The 18,495-nt window shown below is 39.0% G+C and overlaps 2 protein-coding genes across 2 annotated transcripts; one reads left to right on the top strand and one right to left on the bottom strand.

Annotated features, from left to right (window-relative positions):
- Positions 1-5,807: 5,807 nt before the first annotated feature.
- On the bottom strand, positions 5,808-6,782 carry LOC110713282. The gene is made up of 2 exons (XM_021891740.1): positions 6,625-6,782; positions 5,808-6,429 (listed from the first exon to the last, which is right to left on the bottom strand). The coding sequence occupies exons 1-2, from the start codon at positions 6,780-6,782 to the stop codon at positions 5,808-5,810; spliced, it is 780 nt and encodes a 259-aa protein (XP_021747432.1).
- Positions 6,783-15,425: 8,643 nt separating this feature from the next.
- On the top strand, positions 15,426-18,282 carry LOC110713281. Its single transcript, XM_021891739.1, has 5 exons — positions 15,426-15,936; positions 16,808-16,944; positions 17,031-17,096; positions 17,392-17,511; positions 17,767-18,282. The coding sequence occupies exons 1-5, from the start codon at positions 15,426-15,428 to the stop codon at positions 18,280-18,282; spliced, it is 1,350 nt and encodes a 449-aa protein (XP_021747431.1).
- The last annotated feature ends 213 nt before the right edge of the window (positions 18,283-18,495 follow it).

Genomic DNA, 18,495 nt, shown 5'->3' with positions numbered 1-18,495 from the left:
TGATCATACACTAAAGTACGGTGGCGTCTAAAAGGGAAGAAGATAGAGAAAAAGAGTCGCCAAGAAGTTTTAGGAACTTGTAAACCGTTCACAAGGTGAAGGTTACACCCCTTAACGATCCAAGAGATCGTCAACTCCATAAGGTCTTGAACCAAATAAGGGTTCAGGGATGAAGGTACAAATCCAACCTAAAAGAGATTGAACCTGCCCTAATAATAGACCTCTACTTTATTCTGATCGTATTCATGTGTGCTTTCTGACTAACATGTAATCAGTATGATTAACCCTAAACCTGTTTATCTATGTTGGTTGAATTTAATGCACAAAATATATTATTGGCGATCACTTGAATTATAATCAAATTAACCCTAAACAAGATTATTAAATTATCTTATTAAGCGTGATTACAAGTACCAATTCTCTTTAAACATGCATAAAAGGTGTGATAAAGCAATAACAAAATAAATATCAAGAAACATAATATATAATAATAATCATAATAATTGAAATAACAATCATAATAATTATCATAATAATCATAATTAAAATAATCATGTTAAAGCATAATAATAGCAAGATCCTAGGCATGATACTAACAAGATTAATAACAAACCCTAGCATGTCACTAAACAATAAAAATCAAATATTTATCCCTAACATGATATTAACAATCATAAATATTAGGAAGAACATAGGAAGCATCGTAACAATCATATTTAGTATTAAAAATACCCTAGACATGATACTAGGAATCAAAATAACAATCTAAACATGATTTCTACATCATAACATCAATAAAAACTATTAAAGCACTTACTTTGATGCCTCGTACCCCTTTCTAATAACAAAATACACACGTTAGTAACTTCAAGGAAAATAATAAACAAAACAATCAAATTAAATAATTGAAATAGAGATTTGGGACCAAACCCTCAGAAATTAAACCTTTCACGTCTAGGGCGAAGGCAACTTCGAATATGGCTAGGTGTTTCTAAATCTAATGAATGCGGAATTTTGTATGTAAAAAGCGAGTTTAGAAAAAGAGAGAGAGAATTGGTGAATGATTATTGAAGAGAATGAGAATGAAAACTGGTTGTAGATGAATATTAGTTGTAGGTGAAATCTGGTTAAAACTGGTTTTTAGATCCAATTTGGTTATCGAAAACAGAGTTTTTAATACGTTATTTATAGAGAAAATCAGCCAAAAAGATAAAATATCAAAACAGAGTCTGGCGCACAAAAAATCGAACCAGCGCCAACTAGTGCTGTCAAATTTCAAGCCGAAACCGTTTAACTACTAGAAACCGACCGACCCAAATGAGAACCGAACCGATTAAAAACTGATTTTTTTGAAACCAAAAACCGACCCGAACCGTATTTTAGTAAACCCGAAATCGAATCGACCCGAATAATGTTAAACCGTATAAGAACCGAACCCGTTAACAAACCGAACCGAATATAAACCGAACTAAAAGAAAACCGAACCGAAAAAGAACCGAACCGTATCTAACCCGAAACCGGTTCCAACCCGAAACCGTTTAAACTGGCAAAAAAACCGCTTACACCGAACCGTTAGCAAACTGCTACCCGTTTGCACCGAACCATTTAAAAACCGAACTGATTGTAAACCGAACTGGTTATAAACCGAACCGTTTATGAACCAAACCACTTCTAAATCGAACCGTTTACAAACTTTTTTATATAATGCCTCCACACATCTGATGTTCGTTGACGCTTACTACCACTAGTGGTAGTGACTTGTTGTTGAGAAGAATCTTGATTCTGAACAGTGTCTTGAGAATCTATAGTATGCTCATCATAATTTCCAAACCCTTGCTCCTATTAAAAAAAAACAGAAACAAAACAATATGAACTACTCGTAGTTTAATTTTGTTAATTCAAATTCATACATTTCCATCCCTGAGCCATGTTACAAGGAGAAAAGATCCATTTTCATAGTAATTTCCTTGAACCAATTGTTTGTAAGTTTTTTTTGGATTTTTTATTTTTATTTAGAAAATGGCTGAAATCAAATTAATTAAAATGGCTGAAAATGGCTGAATTCAATTTAATTAAAATGGCTCGATTAGGGCCCAAAAAATAATGCAGGTCAATAACAATCAAATTTGACTCAATTACGAATCAAATTAGGCTAAAAAAAATTCACATAAAATACTTTTGGATTAAGTATATCAATCTAAATTAAACACAGTAAAATCCTAAAAACAAAAGTATTCATTGTACTATTTCATAGCTTCAGTAATTATAAACAATACTTCACAAACCCCTCCTAATTTGAACCCTAAATTGACAATACTGAAAATTAAATCAATGATAGTTTGATTAAACCCTAGATTATGAAAAACGATCTTACCTCAGAATCTGCTTAAATGGAGGATAGAGAGTGGGAGAGACAGAGAGTGCTGAGCAGAGGGGGAGAGAGGCAGAATCGGGACAGCTTCAAGGTCCGCCGTAAATGAGGGAGACGGAGAGGCGCTGAGCCCGTGAGAATGAGAGGCGCCGTGAGCCCGTGAGTGGTAAAGTGAGAGTGAGAGTGAAAGGGTTTCATGTAAATCTAACCATTGATTTTTTAATCTATGGTTCAGAATGGTGATCTGTGTGTGTTGTGGGAGAAAGAATCTAACCATTGATTTTTTTAATCTATGGTTGAGAGTGGTGATCCGTGTGTGTTGTGGGAGAAAGAATCTAACCATTGATTTTTTAATCTTTGGTTGAGAGTGGTGATCCGTGTGTGTTTGTGTGTTGTACATTCATCTACAAAAATATTATTCCCTCAATTCTTTAGTATTTTTTTGCCCCATTTGATCGGGACCAGTGCCCAAGACATGTATTAAAACATCTACTAGACTACTAGTATATCTTTATTTTCATACACGTAAAAATTATAAAAACGTTATATTAATGAAATGTATAAATAGATAAATTTAAAAAGATCACTAATGAAGTAATGAGTCTATAACTTTGTACTAATATATACGAATAACGATGATACGAATATTTAACTATGAGATGGTTAGATGCCATGCGTTAATAATGTGTACATATGATTGATTGAACTAATCAATATTACCTTGTTAATCAATCATTAGTGTTTTCTTTCACTATACAAATCAAAGCACTTTGTAATATCTTCATAATTTCATGAAAATATATAATGATAAACGAGTCATAATTATCAGTCTTGTTGACTAATCAAGTATCAAATTACCAAATTGCAAATTTCCATTTCACAAGAACTCATCAAATCATGATTATGATACTATGTGTATTATATAAATGATTAAATAAGAAGCATATAATAACCTAATTGTAAAACAATAATACATTAATACACTAACTCTTATAATCTACTTCGTAATAAACTAGTAAGATCAGTATGACTAAACTTGAAACAGAACATAATATGTATTTATAAAATCAATGAGAATTTGTTTATAATATGATGCCTAAATATGAAATTATTCGCGACTTTATATAAAACTTGTGAACGCAAAAGGTTAGCAAGTACTTTCAAATTTCAAACCAAAACCATTTAACTGCCCGAATCCAAACAACTCGATAAACAATTTATTCTTTGAAACCGAAAACCGACCCGAACCGTAATTTAGTAAACTTGAAATGGAACCGATATGAATAACGTTAAAGTGCTTAAACAATTGAAGAACCGAACTAGTTATAAACTGAACCGAAAAAGAACCGAACCAGTTAAAAACTGAACCGAAAAAGAACCAAACCAGTTATAAACTGAACCAAAAAAGAACCGAACTGTTTCTAACCCGAAACCGTTTCCAACCCGAAACTGTTTGAACCGGGATAAAAACCGTTTACACCACAGCGTTATCAAACTGCAACCCGTCTGCACCGAACCGTTTACTACCCGGACTGTTTACAACCCGAACCGAATTAAAACCGCTTAAGAATAAACCAAAACCGAATCGAACCGATAACTATTTAAACCGAACCAAAACCGACCTGTGAGACAATTAAACCGATTCCAAACCGACCCGATTAAATACCGAACCGATTTCAAACCGAACTGAAACCGAACTATCAAACCGTTTTGACAGTGCTAGCGCCAACGCTGGCTGTTGGCGCCAGGCGCCAACACTAGCGCCAGGCGCCAACACTAGCGTCAGGCGCTACAGCTGACGTTTGGCGCTGATTTCAGAAATTCACGCATTTTCTAAAATCAGATAAAAATTGCCGTACAGGAGGATAAAATCGTATTTCCCTCAAAAATGCTCTTTGATTTTAATTAAAACTCTGAAAAATCAACAAAAGTCAATTTATCAATGCTAATTAAATTAGGAATGAAAAGAACCTTCTAGAAGAATCTAGAAGACTAAAACCATTCCTAATTGCATTAGGAATGATAAATCTATATTAGGCCTTCCCCTAGATCATTGGGCCGTATATAAGGCTCAAACCGGGCACAGTTTGGTAAATTGGCCATAACTTCCTCAATATTCATCGGAATTGGGCTTATAATATATCGTTGGAAAGCTCTTGTGAAGCCCCATCCAACTACACTACTATTGGACCCGTATCATGGACCAACCAAACTTGATTGGCTGTTTTCTTAAAATAGGTTTTCAAAAACAAAGAGAATGACCTCTATCTTTGCTTTATCAACCTCAATACCCTTATGTGATACCACATGGCCTAGAACAACTCCTTGTTGTACCATAAAATGGCATTTTTCCCAGTTCAAAATTAAATTGACTTCCTTACATCTATGGAGCACCTTTTCCAAATTTTCAAGACATAAATCAAAAGATGTTCCATCGACAGCAAAGTCATCCATGAAAACTTCCGTTGAATTTTCAATAAGACCTGAGAAAATTGCTATCATATAAAGTTGGAACGTGGCTGGAGCATTACATAAACCAAAGGCATTCTTCAATAGGCGAAGGTGTCATAAGGACATGTGAAAGTAGTCTTTTCCTTATCAGATGGACGAATGGGAATTTGAAAGAAACCAGAATATCCGTCCAAGTAGCTGAAAAAGGAATGCTTAGCCAAACGTTCAAGAATCTGATCAATAAAGGGAAGGAGAAAAGGGTCCTTTCGGGTGGCCTTATTCAACCTCCTATAATCAATACACATTCGCCAACCTGTAGCAATTCTATTAGTGATTGTCTCACCCTTGTCATTCTTGACAATGGTCATACCCCCTTTATGTAGAACTACTTGTACAGGGCTTACCCACTTACTATCTGAGATAGGGTAGATTATTTCTGCAGCAAGCAATTTAAGAACCTATTTTTAACTACCTCCATTATATTTGGATTACGTCGTCTTAGAGGTTCTATGGAGGAGGTATGATCGTCCTCAAGAATTATCTTATGCATACAAAATGAAGGATTAATACCTTTAATATCATTAATGATGTACCCAATACCACTTTTATATTTTCTCAAAACAGTGAGTGGTTACTCTAATTTCGTGTCATTAAGCTCAGCATTAACAATAACAAGATATGTATTATTAGGACCAAGATATGCATATTTAAGAGTAGAGGGAAGGGGTTTTAACTCTACCTCGAGAGGCGTAATACTATCCCCAACACTCGATGCATTAAGGACTTCCTTCACTAGAGCGGTGGTTGGATTGACTTTTCCTTTCTCAAGTAGCCGTGTGCACTCCCTTGTTTCCCAATCTTCCTCATTGGCACTTTCCACCAACACCGTTTCAAGTGCATCATATGTTTTAATCAAGGGAAGTTGCTCACGTTCCAAATCATCAAGGACATCAACTTGACAAATAGTCTCTCCCATTGAAGGATTTCACATAGCATTCAATAGTGAATACTCCATTTTCTCATCGCCAACCTCAAAAGTGATTTTACCATTCTTCATATTAATAATTGCACCTGCAGTGGCTAAGAATGGTCTACCAAGAATGATGGGGACATGTGCATCCTCTTCCATCTCCATCACAATGAAGTCGCACGGGATAAAGAATTTTCCCACATGAAGAGGAACATCTTCAAGTTTACCCAAAGGAAATTTAATCGACCTATCCGCAAGTTGTAGAGATATGCGCATAGGCTTTAGTTCACCAATTTGAAGTTTCTTGCAAATAGAGAGCGGCATGAGACTCACACTTGCACCAAGATCACATAGTGCCTTGTTAATCTCTATATCCCCAAGCTTCATTGGAATTGAGTAGCTAATCGGATCGCCTACTTTCTTAGGAAGTGTATTTTGTAAATTAGCACTACACATTGCATTCAACGCAACCGTAGCATTCTCCTCTATCTTCTTATTGTCAGAGAGCATATCCTTTAAAATTTTTACATAAGATGGCATCTCGGATATTGCATCTAAGAATGGAATGTTGATGTGAAGCTTTTTCAAAATATCAAGACATTTTCCATACTTTTTCTCCAACTTAGCTTGAGCCAACCTTTACGGGAAAAGAACTTATGGCACATATGGAGCAAGCGGTGGTGGAGTTGATGCCTTTGGCTCTTCCTCAATCACACTACCATCAACCACCTTCTCTTTTATGACTACCTTTTCAACAAACTTCTTTGATGGCTCCCTCATGGGAGGATCTTTCAACTACTTTCCACTACTCAAAGTTACAACATTCATATACCCCTTTGGTGGTTGCTCTGTTTGACCCAAAAAGGCACCCGGAGTTTTCAAATATTGGCCAATTTGATGATCAAGTTGAATTATTTGATTTTCCATGAGCTTGTTCTGAGCTTGTAGTTGTTGGATGTTGTTATTTGTTGTGGTAACAAAGTTCTCCATCATTAACTCAGGTTATATTTTTGTGGAGGTGGTTGCATAGGTTGTTGCACAAGTTGTTGGACTAGAGGTGGTCTTTCTTGGAAACCAGGTGGTGTATTATAATTGTTGTTTTGAGGTGGTGGTGGAGGTGGATTTTTTTGAGTTTTGGTATTCTTGTAAGAGAAATTTGGATGATGTTTCCAATATTCATTATATGTGTTTGAATGAGGGTCATATGGCCTTTTGGGATTTGTAGTGTAGAATGCATTGGCTTCCTCGATCGACATCTCATTTGAATTTTGTGGACAATCAGGTGCAATGTGATCTTGTACATTACACATACATTTGACAAGTTTCGGGTGAGCCATAAGAAGATCTTGCTTGAATCTTGTCGACCTTACTTGTCAATGCCTGCACAAAACTAGTTAAAAGGGTTAGAGAAACAACATCATGCATACCTCCCTTTTTAGCATTGCGTCGTCCTCTTGGATGGTAGTTATTATTTTCCGGCATCTTTTCAATCAAATCCTTTGCCTAAGTAGGATTCTTTGTCATGATAGAACCTCTAGACGCATCATCAATATATATGCGAAATTCATGGGTCAAACCATTGTAGAATGTCTGGATTAGCATCCACTTAGGTTTACCATTGTAAGGAAATTGTCTCTGTATTTGCCAAAACCTTCTCCAAGCTTCATACAGAGACTCATCATCAGATAAATGAAAAGTAGTGAGTTCGTTCCTCAGTCTTGCAGTCTTCTCTTGCCCCATGAATTTAACAAGAAAGACCTTGTCCCACGTAAGAAAGGAACAAGTACCTTCATCTCGTAACCATTCCTTTTCCCTATCCCGTAGTGAGAAAGAAAAAAGGAAAAGTTGAATAGCATCATCAGTGACACTGTTGAGCTTCATACACTTAGGATTTTGCAAGATTCTTGGAGGACTTGGTCCAATAACAACTCTTTTGATGGGGAATTTTCCAGTGGCCAACAATTTGATTCTTTGGAGCAGTTGAAAGATGAACTGAAAACTTATTCCATTGCTATGAATCATTCATTTAAAGTATTGGAGAGTGAGCCCACCAAATATGTAGTTGAGTGTAAAAGAAAGATTCAGTGTAAATTTGCTTGAAGGATGCGTGCAATCAACGATCTTTGTCTTGCTACTTTCAAAATTGTTAGATATAATGGCCCCCATGCAAGCAACTGTGTTGGTGACATCAATTCGATAGATCATCGTCTCATCACCTCTGATTAATTGTGCAATATCATAAGAGATCTTATTCGTGTCGATCCTTCTTTAAAAATTCGATTGATAATGCAAGTTGTGAAGGATAGGTTTCATTATACCATCACCTACAAGAGAGCATGGTTAGCAAAATAAAAGGCAATTGCAAGCATTTTTTGTGACTGGGAGAAATCCTATGAAGATTTACCCAAGTTCATGCAAGCATTGAAAGAGTCTAATCCAGCAACCGTGGTGGAATGGTGTACAATACCTTATAACGAAGATCCTATGGTTCATATCTTTTTTTCGAGTGTTTTGGGCATTTAAGCCTTCAATCGATGTTTTAAACATTGTCGCCCCCTTATCACTATATATGGTACTCATTTATATGGAAAGTCTAGTGTTCCCACTAGCATTTGCTATTGTTGAAGAAGAAAACAGTGATAGTTGGGGGTGGTTTATGAAGTACATTTGACATGTAGTCACTCAGAGGGAAGGGTTGTGTGTCATATCTAATAGACATAAGGGTATATTGGCTACAATGAATGAAGTTGGTGGGGGTTGGGAGGAGCCACTATCCCACCATAGATATTGTATTCGCTACTTTGTATCTAATGTCAACACTAAGTTCAAGAATGCTTATGTGAAGAACCTTTTTTGAAAAGCTACAGATGCTCGACAAAAAAAGAAGTTTGACTATTACTTGAACAAAATTGGTGAATTGAACGTTGAAGCTCGCCGATACTTGATGGATATATCAGTTACACCGATGATGCTACTATCCGCAGATATAGTAGATCCTACATTTTAGCACTGATGGGATCTATTATTTTTGCCGAAAAGAGTGGCGATGTAGTACAACTTATTTATATTACCTACCATTACTACGTGACTTGGATCATGTTGATAGGTACATTTGGGGTAGTGCGAAACTTGCTTATTTGTATCGACAACTGTGCAAGAAGCTCATAAAGGGGTCCGTGAGGTAGGAAGTGCACTAATACTTTTGCAATTATGGTCGTGAGAGCACATTCACATAGGTTGCCCATAAATTTCTAGGGTCCGAGATCCTCCTCAAGAGGACCCGGAGCATCCTCTTTAGGATGATTCATGTATTATTGGCTCTCAACATCAGCATGGAGTTGATCCTTTAGCATGCAGGTAGCCACAATTTCTGCATTTTAATACTTCCTAAAAATATTTAATTTTAATACTTTGGACTTTTAGTAGCAATTTTATCAATTAATCAATGTTAGTTGGCTTCGTGTTTACCTTTCCTATGGGCATAAAGCTATTGGACTCTCTTACTACTGGGACGCACTTGACCATAAAAAAATACTCAGGCATTAATATTTTTTTTAAATTTAATGATTTTAATACATATTGTTTGTTGGAAATTTTTTCAAAAACTACCAATTAAAGTGCGTGTTTTGAAAACAACTGCCTATTAAATTTTTTTTTTTAAAAGAACTACCACAAAATTGTAAAAAGTTTAAGTAGCACTACCACTTTAATAATTCCAACTAGAATATTCGACATGTAGGTTCTACTTTTTACCTTTACCTCATAAAATCATCATCTAAATTGACTAAATTACCCTTTATAAAGGTAAAAAGTGATAAAAAGTGAGACCCAAATACCGGAGATTTTAGCCAAAATTGTTAAAGTGGTAGTGCTAGTTAAACTTTTTATATCTTTGTGGTAGTTCTTTTAAAAAAAAAATTAATAGGTAGTTGTTTTCAAAACACGTGCTTTAATTGGTTGTTATTGACAAAATTTCCTGTTTGTTGGTTAGTTGGTTGTGTGTTGTTCTTAGTGAATTCCCCTATATTATTAGTGATCATGTTAGTGATCAGTGGCGGACTTGGGCTTAGACCTGGTGGGTCAAGTGACTCACCAGGCCCAAAAAAAAATTTTAAGTTATTTAAAAAAAAAAAAAAAAAAAAAAAAAAAAAAAAAAATTAAAATCAGTTAAGGAGAGACGGAGAGTTCAAGGCTTTCAACCCTAGCCTCTTCGTGCTCTGGCTTCTCCTTCTCCGCTTATTCCGCTTAATCGCCTGATTCGCCTCCATTCTTGATTCTTCTCTTCGTGAATCGTGACTTCTCCTTCAGTCCTTCTCCGCCTAATCTCCTCCATTCTTCTCTTCGTGAATCGTGATTCGTGAGTGGTGAGTCGTGACTTCGCCTAATCGCCTCCATTGTTAATCGCCTCATCTCCATTCTTCTGTTCGTGACTTCGCGTCCGAGGTTGTGGAAGATGACTAATTGACTTTCCCATCGTCACATTTATCAGGTTCGATCTTGTTTCTCTGTCTTGATTTAGTTTCAAATTTTTGGGTTTGATTGTCGTGGATTTTTGCATATATGTAATATGTTCCTGTTGTTTTCGACATGTTCAATGTGTATTCGAATTTTTTTGGTTCAATCTTTGTGGGTGTATTTCAGCAAAATCGCTTCGTTTTTATTGGGGTTTATTTGATCATTATTTGTTTTCGATTTTTTGGCTTTATTTGGTCGATTGGTTTTCGATTATTTTGGTGTTTATTTGATCGATTTGTTTTCGATTTTTTGACTTTATTTGGTCGATTGGCTCATTTTATAATACAATGCCCTTTAATTTTGTTGATTGTTTGGTAATTTATTGTGTTTTTGTTTATTGACTGAGGGGGGTTATTAATCCCTGTTATTTGGTTTTGACTGTCGAAATGGATTAATGGGTCAATATATATTTTTGGTATGTATGCAGCTCAGTAAATTGGTTATTGGTATCATTGTTGTTTGCAATTGCAGCTTCTTTGAATGTGATATTGTCGATTAACAGGATTTTTAAATAATGGTATGAATGTATGATATGTTGATATGGTTTTATAGATTAGTATTCATTGATACTTAATTGATTAGTGATGATGGAACTGTTATCTATGGTGTGTTAGGTTCCAGTTTGGATTTTGGATGATTAGTGGGGAGCATCTGGGTGTATTTTGTTGATGGATGTCGAAATGGTTGTGGCTCGATAATTTTGGATTAATTTGAGGAGAGAATCTTATGAGTAGTATATTGTCAGATACTGAATATCGAGTATCAATGCTTATGTTTTCGTCTAACCCCTTTGGTTGGGACTGTAATTGGATGATCTTCACGACCAATTTTGCTAGGCTTTCATTTCTTTGGTTATATTTGGGGCTTTTGATGTGAAGCTTTTTGTTAATTATGTCAAATTCTATGATGTGTATGATCGAATATGTTACTTCTTTCATTTTGCACATCCAATATGCTTGTTTTGAGAAACCTATATAAATAAGATTTGACTTTTTATTTTTTTAATTTTTTTTTTTATGTTTTGTGGCCAAGTCACAAATTGGTTTTTACGGTTCTACCATTATGTCTTTGCAGGCTCATCTAGATTCAATCAATGAAGAAACGCAGAAGAAAGTTGGTAAGTTTTCTTTTTACCATTGCTTAAGTGGTGTTATTCTTGGCCTATGCTACTCTATGGATTGATTTGCTCTTCATGTCTAATGCTTGATTGTTTACGGTTAGAGAATGTATACAAATTACTCAACAAGTTTTTATATTCTCAACTTAATAACATAGATTCTATATATACATTTGGTGCCTTACTTTGGTATTTCCTTCCACCTCTCTTTCCTATGTTCACTGTTTTCATGTAAGATTTTAACATATTTGATTATCGATTGTGACTCACCAGTCGGAAAATCCTGGGTCCGCCACTGTTAGTGATGTATATTAGGGTAAGCAAACTCTACAAGATACTTATTTTACTTCTTTTATTAAAGTTGATTAACTAATCATTCTTGTATGATGTTTCCAATTGATATTCATTTAGTGGTACATTGCAAAATCTCTGATGTATGTTGTGACTACGAGTCTGTGACAGAAAGTTTTAGATTAATTCCCGTCTTCTTGTTTTTGTCCATCTGAAACCAACTTTATGTCGTTTTCTGTCTTTCAGGTAGTGATCTGATGTTTCCAATTGATATTCATTTAGTGGTACATTATTATTTATGGTTAGCTAGGTATATATATTTATGGTGGCAGTCTAATTGATCATTATAGTTTGTGGTTGTTTTGTTTTCTTTTAATGTAGATGACTTGGCAGCCATATACCGAAACGGTACTTGAGTTATTACCCGACATATGTCGATTTGACAGACATGTATGGCACTCAGTTACTCCATTGATTAGCTTTGACATTGTCGAGTACCACCACCTAGATCGATTTCTGCGCCAATTTTGAATGGAACAGACAATTCCTAGTACTTGTGACACGAGAGTTGCTCTTCATCGTGTGGATCGTCGGGGCAAAAACAAGAAATATGAGGCCTTGCATCATACATATGTGAAGGAGTGGGGTCGTCGTGAGAGCACGATTGTCATGGGCACCACCTTCACAGGTCGTGAGATCATGGAGTATTATATGGCGTGGTATTATCGCATCACGAGACTCCTCATTACTACGCCCCTCCACCCATTACCAACCATCGTACTCTGACATTTTTTTGGTAATAATATAGCCTCATTTCACCGCTTTTTCTTTTACATATAATAAACTTTATTAATGAATAGTTGATTTTAATATTATTATGCCTAATTTTAAATTTTTTTTTTTTTGGTTTTCTTTAGTCACATGTATTAGCTGATGTTGTAAGAAGATGCACTCGAATTATGGAGTCTGCTCGTGAGTTGTTGCCAGAGTTGGCCCTTTTCTTTACTATGGATATGTTACGTACTTTGAGTTCATCTTGCATTGAAACCTTATCCGAGTTGGCCAAGCACACATCCTGCATAAATATGATTTATTTACGTCTCAATCTACACTCAACACGTCCACATCACATATAAGCATATCCCCTCGACCAATGAGACCACCCATTCACCATACCCCCACAAACTAGTGCTTTTCAACCGCCACATACATTGTTCACCTAGGCTTCCTCCTCCTACCACTACTATTCCATCTTCTAGCATTCCTCGTCCTACTGTTACTTCTTGTAGGGAATATTTCAAGCATCCCACACTTGAGTCCCATTGTGATCATATACTTAAGCATGGTGGCATCCAATAAGGGAAAAAAGCTAGAGTAAAAGAGTCGCCAACAAGTTTTAGGAACTTGTAAACCGTTCACAGGGTGAAGGTTACACCCCTTTACACCTTTATGATCCATAAGATCGCTAACTCCATAGTGGTCTGGAACTGTAGACACCCATTTGTGTCTCCCCAAAACCAAACTCGGTGATGAGTACCTTTCGCGTCGAATCATAATCGAATGAAGTTAAAGTGTGGAAAGTCTAGTGTTGCGGAAAGTTTTAATTTCTTTTCTCTTCTCTCTATTTTTGAAAACTTATTTTAAGAAAACAGCCAATCCAATTTGGTTGGTCCATGATATGGGTCCAATAGTAGTGTAGTTGGATAGGGCATGACAAGAGATTTCCAACGATATATTATAAGCCTAATTCCGATGAATATTGAGGAAGTTATGGCCAATTAAAACTGGGCCCGTTTTGAGCCTTATATGCGGCCCAATGATCTAGGGGAGGGCCTAATATAGTTTTATCATTCCTAATGCAATTACAAATGGTTTTAGTCTTCTAGATTCTTCTAGAAGGTTATTTTCATTCCTAATTCAATTAGCATTGATAAATTGACTTTTGTTGACTTTTCAGAGTTTTAATTAAAATCAAAGAGTATTTTTTAGGGAAATACGATTTTATCCTCCTGTACGGCAATTTTTATCTGATTTTAAGAAAACGCGTGAATTTCCAAATCAGCGCCAAACGCCAGCTATAGCGCCTGGCGCTACGCTTGGCGCCTGTCGCTAATGTTGGCGCCTGGCGCCAATAGCCAGCGTTGGCGCTAATTCAGTTTTACGTGCGCCAAAACTCTGTTTTGATATTTTATCTTTTTGGCTGATTTTCTTTATAAATAACGTCCTAAAAGCTCCGTTTTCGATAACCAATTTTTTTCTACGATTCACCAACTCTCATCAAGATTCTCTTGATTGCTCTCTCTCTCTCTCTCTTTTTCTAAACTAGCTTCTCTCAAATATAAAAATTCTGCATTCATTAGACTAAGATACACCTAGCCATATTCGAAGTTGCCTTCTCCCTAGACGTGAAAGGTTTAATTTCTGAGGGTTTGGTCCCAAATCTCTCTTTCAATTATTTAATTGTTTTGATTATTATTTTCCTTGAAGTTACTAACGTGTGTATTTTGTTATTAGAAAGAGATACGAGACATCAAAGTAAGTACTTTAATGGTTTTTATTGATGTTATGATATAGAGCTCAAGCTTAGGTTTTTATTATGATTCCTAGTATCATGTCTAGGGTAACTTTAATGTTAAGTATGATTAAAAGTATGATGCCTTTTATGTTCTTCATAATTGTTTCGGGGTTTTTTGTCCCTCGGGAGAGTTACAGCACTGAAACTAGATTCAACTGAGGACGCCTGTACCTGCAAAGCAAACGGACCTCCGGATGGTTGGGGGTCCGCCTCCGAAGATTAAGTCAGCAAACGTTCGGAAATAAAACGTGCGGAAGTAAAGTTATCTGCTTGGATTCCAAGCTCAGGTAAAGTGAGATAAGTGACGTATTGTCTCGTATTGCGTGTCAAAAATTCTCTCCTGGTCATAAATGACAAAATGTCCCTATTTATAGGGTCCTTTTGAAAAGTGTGCCTTCCTGGGATCTGGTGACCTAGTAATTAGGTCACGCCATTTTGCGGCGCCTCGGGATTTGGGCCTTAGAAGGCCGCCATCCCAGGGCCAATGCCTGAGTGACATGTGTCACTGTGCCCAAAGGATTTTGAAGCACTTTTTGTGTGACACTTGTCGCCACCTGAATGGTCCCTGCTGGACCTTCAGTCCACGTAGGACGGAGAAGAGTCCACCCTCCACGTGTCATCATTCCATAGGTCAAAATGGCACCTATACGGAGGACACGTGGCACTTTCTGATTGGGCCACCTGGCCGGGTATAAAATACCAAAATCATTTGCCCCTCACAGGGGTCACGTGCATTGCATGTGACTCCTGTGATAGGTGTCAGTATCTGAGTGGTCAGATTCAACAATTTACTGGAGGGAAAAAATTAGGATTTTACCCCCCTATAAATAGTGAGGTTTGACCCCCCCCTCTTGGATTCACACCTTGGCGAATCTCTGGAGAATCTTGGACTTTTTGACTTAAAGAATCTCAAAATTCCCTAAGCGTTTTTCAAGCATCCGACACTCGGCTACCAGTCCGACCGTTCTTTAGTCAACCAGGCGTCTTTCTCCCTTCTTCTAAAGGTAACGCCTGTATTTTCTTTTTACTCTTCATTTTTTCTTTGTTTTCGAAAAAATGGCTCCCCAATTGCATGCGGCACGGCGTAGGATAGTGATCAGCCGGTCACCGGGGACGGCTGAATCTAGAACTAGCAATGCCGAATGCTTGGCCAAAGACCCTGCTTTGCGAACTTCTCCGAATCCGACCATTTCCGTGTCTGTGCAGGAAACTATGGCCAGAATCAAAAGAACAGCAAGGCAGTGTAGCTCTGATGGAGTTTTCTACCATTCGGATGGGTCGATTGTTTTTTTCAAACGGCTCAATAAGAGTGCCTCGAAGTGAGCTGTCGGAACACCCTGACAGCCCTTCCTATCTTCCTCCTACCCCCACTTATTACCATACACCCACATCTAGTGGAACTCCCAGTGATGGAATCCTGGGGGAGGCGGATGAAGAACATCAACCCGGGCCTTCTGGACAGGCGTCGGAAGAGAGTCTAGGGGAGGACCCCGCTGGCACCAGTCGGCGGTCCCCTAGCTCTGATATGAGCTCTGGTGACGAGTCGGCCTCGTCATCTTCTACAGAGAATGCCTCCGTAACTTCAGAGGAGGCTGGATCAAACATAGATTCTGCCAGAGAGTCCCTGGCAGTGGATAGGGGGGAAAGTTGGGCCGAGCCGAGTGCTTCCAGGCGCTTGGAGAGAGCCCCCTACTATCAGCATGTTCCGCCAGGCAGGCGGAGCGCCATGGCATCCGGCCTTACCAATTTTAGGCGCAAGGTCGTCCTAGGCTATGGCTACACTTTGTCGGTCCCTAACGAGGGTGACACCATAACCTGGCCGAGCCTGGCCAGCTATCAAGACAAAGCATTCGGCTGCTATGAAGCGGCCTTCCAAGCTGGCCTCCGCTTCCCTCTCCATCCGGCCGTGGAGAGGATTTTGGACGGATACCAACTAAGTATCTGACAACTTGTACCCAACTCCTGGATCAATATTCTGGGGTACGTTGCCGCCTGTGAGATGCTGCAGGTGGAGGCGAGCTTTGAAGCGTTCGTCCAGATGCACTATCTGAGCAGGGCGCCTGCTAGGGGCGGTGAAGGCTGGTACACCTTGACCACTTGCAAGGGGTACATGATGGCTATTGGAAAAGAGAACAAGTGGAAAGACTGGAGGACTAAGTTTTACATAGTCAAGTCTGCCGACAGCCGCCTGAACCAAAAGTATAACAGGTGGAATAAGGATCCACCTCTCCTAGCTGGCAGGAGCGCATTGCCGCCTGTTCCCAGGCGGGCAAAGGAGGAGATCATGGACGCGGGGTTGTTTACCGTGTCCGTGTGGACGAATGATGAGGGGGACAAGGAGGTCACCCCTCAATGATATCTCCCTTTGTACAAGTGGTTTGAAGAAGGGACATTCTTAGCCGCCTGTGGGCTAAGTTCTGAGATGCCGAGAGGTAGTCGGCCGTCTGTTTTATATGCAATTTACTTTTGCTTTTCAGTACTTGTTTAATGACGCTAATCACTTGTTCATTTTTGCAGACAAAGCAATGGAGAAGCTCTCGGCCACAAGGAAGCCGGTTGTATCTGCTGCTCGATACAGGTCGAATGTCCTAAACAGGGCAGAAGTAACCACTCACACCAAAGTGGACGAGCAGAAAACTGGCGGCACCTCCAAGGTAGAAAATTGTTATACTTTCATTTCTGACCAATATTAAATTTGCCCGAATGATTTCTAACTTGCGTTTATCTTGTGTTGATGTAGGGTGCACCTTCCAAATCTCCTTCAAAACCATCCGACACTAAAATCCAAAAGACTAGGGCGGGTGATGTGAGCGCATCCGGCAAGGGCGGCCGGAAGCACATTGCTCATAAGCCCAAGAAGGGCCCATACGCCTCTTCTCTCGAAGCTGAAAAGGAGATCAGCAAACCGGATGCCTAGAGGGCATCGAAGGGTGGCTTTAAGCAACCCACCACTGCTGTTGGCTCAGCAGGAGAGAAGAGGAGCCTGGGGAGAGAGGAGGAACAGAAGGACGACGGTAAAATCTATTCGCCTCTATTGTTCTTCCATTTAGGTGTACTTGAGTTATTTTTCTAACTTTCTCTCCTTCTCAGTTCCTGTGCAGAGGCCGACTGTAGTCCAGATGGCCAAGTCCATGCTGAGGGCGGTTGATCCAGATGACAAGGCGTCTGTCAGAGGAGTCGGCACCCTTGACTTGGATGGCATCTTGGGGAATCTCTGCGAGGTATGAGTCTTAGCTCAATTTTTTTTTTTTTGCTAAGTATTATTTCTTTTTCCTCCTAGTTTTAACCATTCGGCTCTTTTGCAAGCCATGTTGCGCGTCCAAAGGCTCAGGCAACCCCTCAAGGAGAAATCCAAAGAGGTAACAGTCGCTAAAGCTCGGGCCGAGTCCGCCTTGGATCGGGCTCAATTTGATATTGCTCAGAATGAGTATCTAACGCTTGATATGATGTATTCGCAGGTGTAAGCCAATATGCAGGTGAAGAAGGACCTGGACTCGGCCCGCCTGCGCATCACTTCCCTTAAAAATGAGATTACAACTCTTAAGGAGAAGCTCGAGCCTCTTCAAGATGTCAAAGAAGAGGCCGAGAAAGCCAAGCAGAAGGTGGGCCGCCTGGAGCAGCGCCTCAGCAACCAGGAGCATCAGCTGAAGTCCAAGTTTGAGTCCGTGGTTGATCAAGAGAGACAGGCTCCTGTTAAGCAAATGATGAGCGATTATGAAGCCATCATGCGGGACACTTGGGCGGCTGTACAGCCGGACTCGGACTATCAGATTTGGAAATCCAAATTTGACGAAGCCAGCAAAGCATTCGACGCTCGCCTTATTGAAGAGGCTGAGAATGCTGAGGCCGAGGAAAGTTCTGGGTCCGACTCTTCTGGGGAGTCGTCCTCTGGTGGCGAGGAGGAGGAGGATCAGGCGGAGGAGCAAGAGAGAAAGGATGAAGAGCAGCCAAAGGACGACAGGCCGGCTGCCACTAAAGAGGCTCTCCCCTGATCACTTAAGCTTTTATGCTTTTCTGCGGCCGAATGGCCATGTACTTTTCTTTTCCGGCCTGTGTGCCGAGTATTTGTATCTTTACCGACCAAGGGGTCGGGTAATTTGACAATCTTTCTGGCTCTGCCAGATGACAATCTTAACCAATCGTCAGGTGGCGATTGGTCTTTTTTAATTTGAATCATTCGGCCATTTGGCTGAAGTTATCCATAT

The sequence above is a fragment of the Chenopodium quinoa genome, unplaced genomic scaffold (assembly GCF_001683475.1).
Source record: "Chenopodium quinoa cultivar QQ74 unplaced genomic scaffold, ASM168347v1, whole genome shotgun sequence".
In the NCBI taxonomy this organism is placed as follows: domain Eukaryota; kingdom Viridiplantae; phylum Streptophyta; class Magnoliopsida; order Caryophyllales; family Amaranthaceae; genus Chenopodium; species Chenopodium quinoa.
Note: the sequence above shows the minus strand (reverse complement) of the source record. Positions and strands in the feature narration are given on the sequence as shown.

Bases quoted from the DNA above. Each gene is read 5' to 3' on its own strand.
- LOC110713282 (XM_021891740.1), bottom strand. From the start codon at position 6,782: ATGGAGAACTTTGTTACCACAACAAATAACAACATCCAACAACTACAA. The intron at 6,430-6,624 runs GTATATGAATGT...TTTCCCGTAAAG, and splicing joins ACAGAGCAACCACCAAAGGG to GTTGGCTCAAGCTAAGTTGG.
- LOC110713281 (XM_021891739.1), top strand. From the start codon at position 15,426: ATGCCGAATGCTTGGCCAAAGACCCTGCTTTGCGAACTTCTCCGAATC. The intron at 16,945-17,030 runs GTAGAAAATTGT...GTGTTGATGTAG, and splicing joins AAACTGGCGGCACCTCCAAG to GGTGCACCTTCCAAATCTCC. The intron at 17,097-17,391 runs GTGAGCGCATCC...GTTCCTGTGCAG, and splicing joins AAAAGACTAGGGCGGGTGAT to AGGCCGACTGTAGTCCAGAT.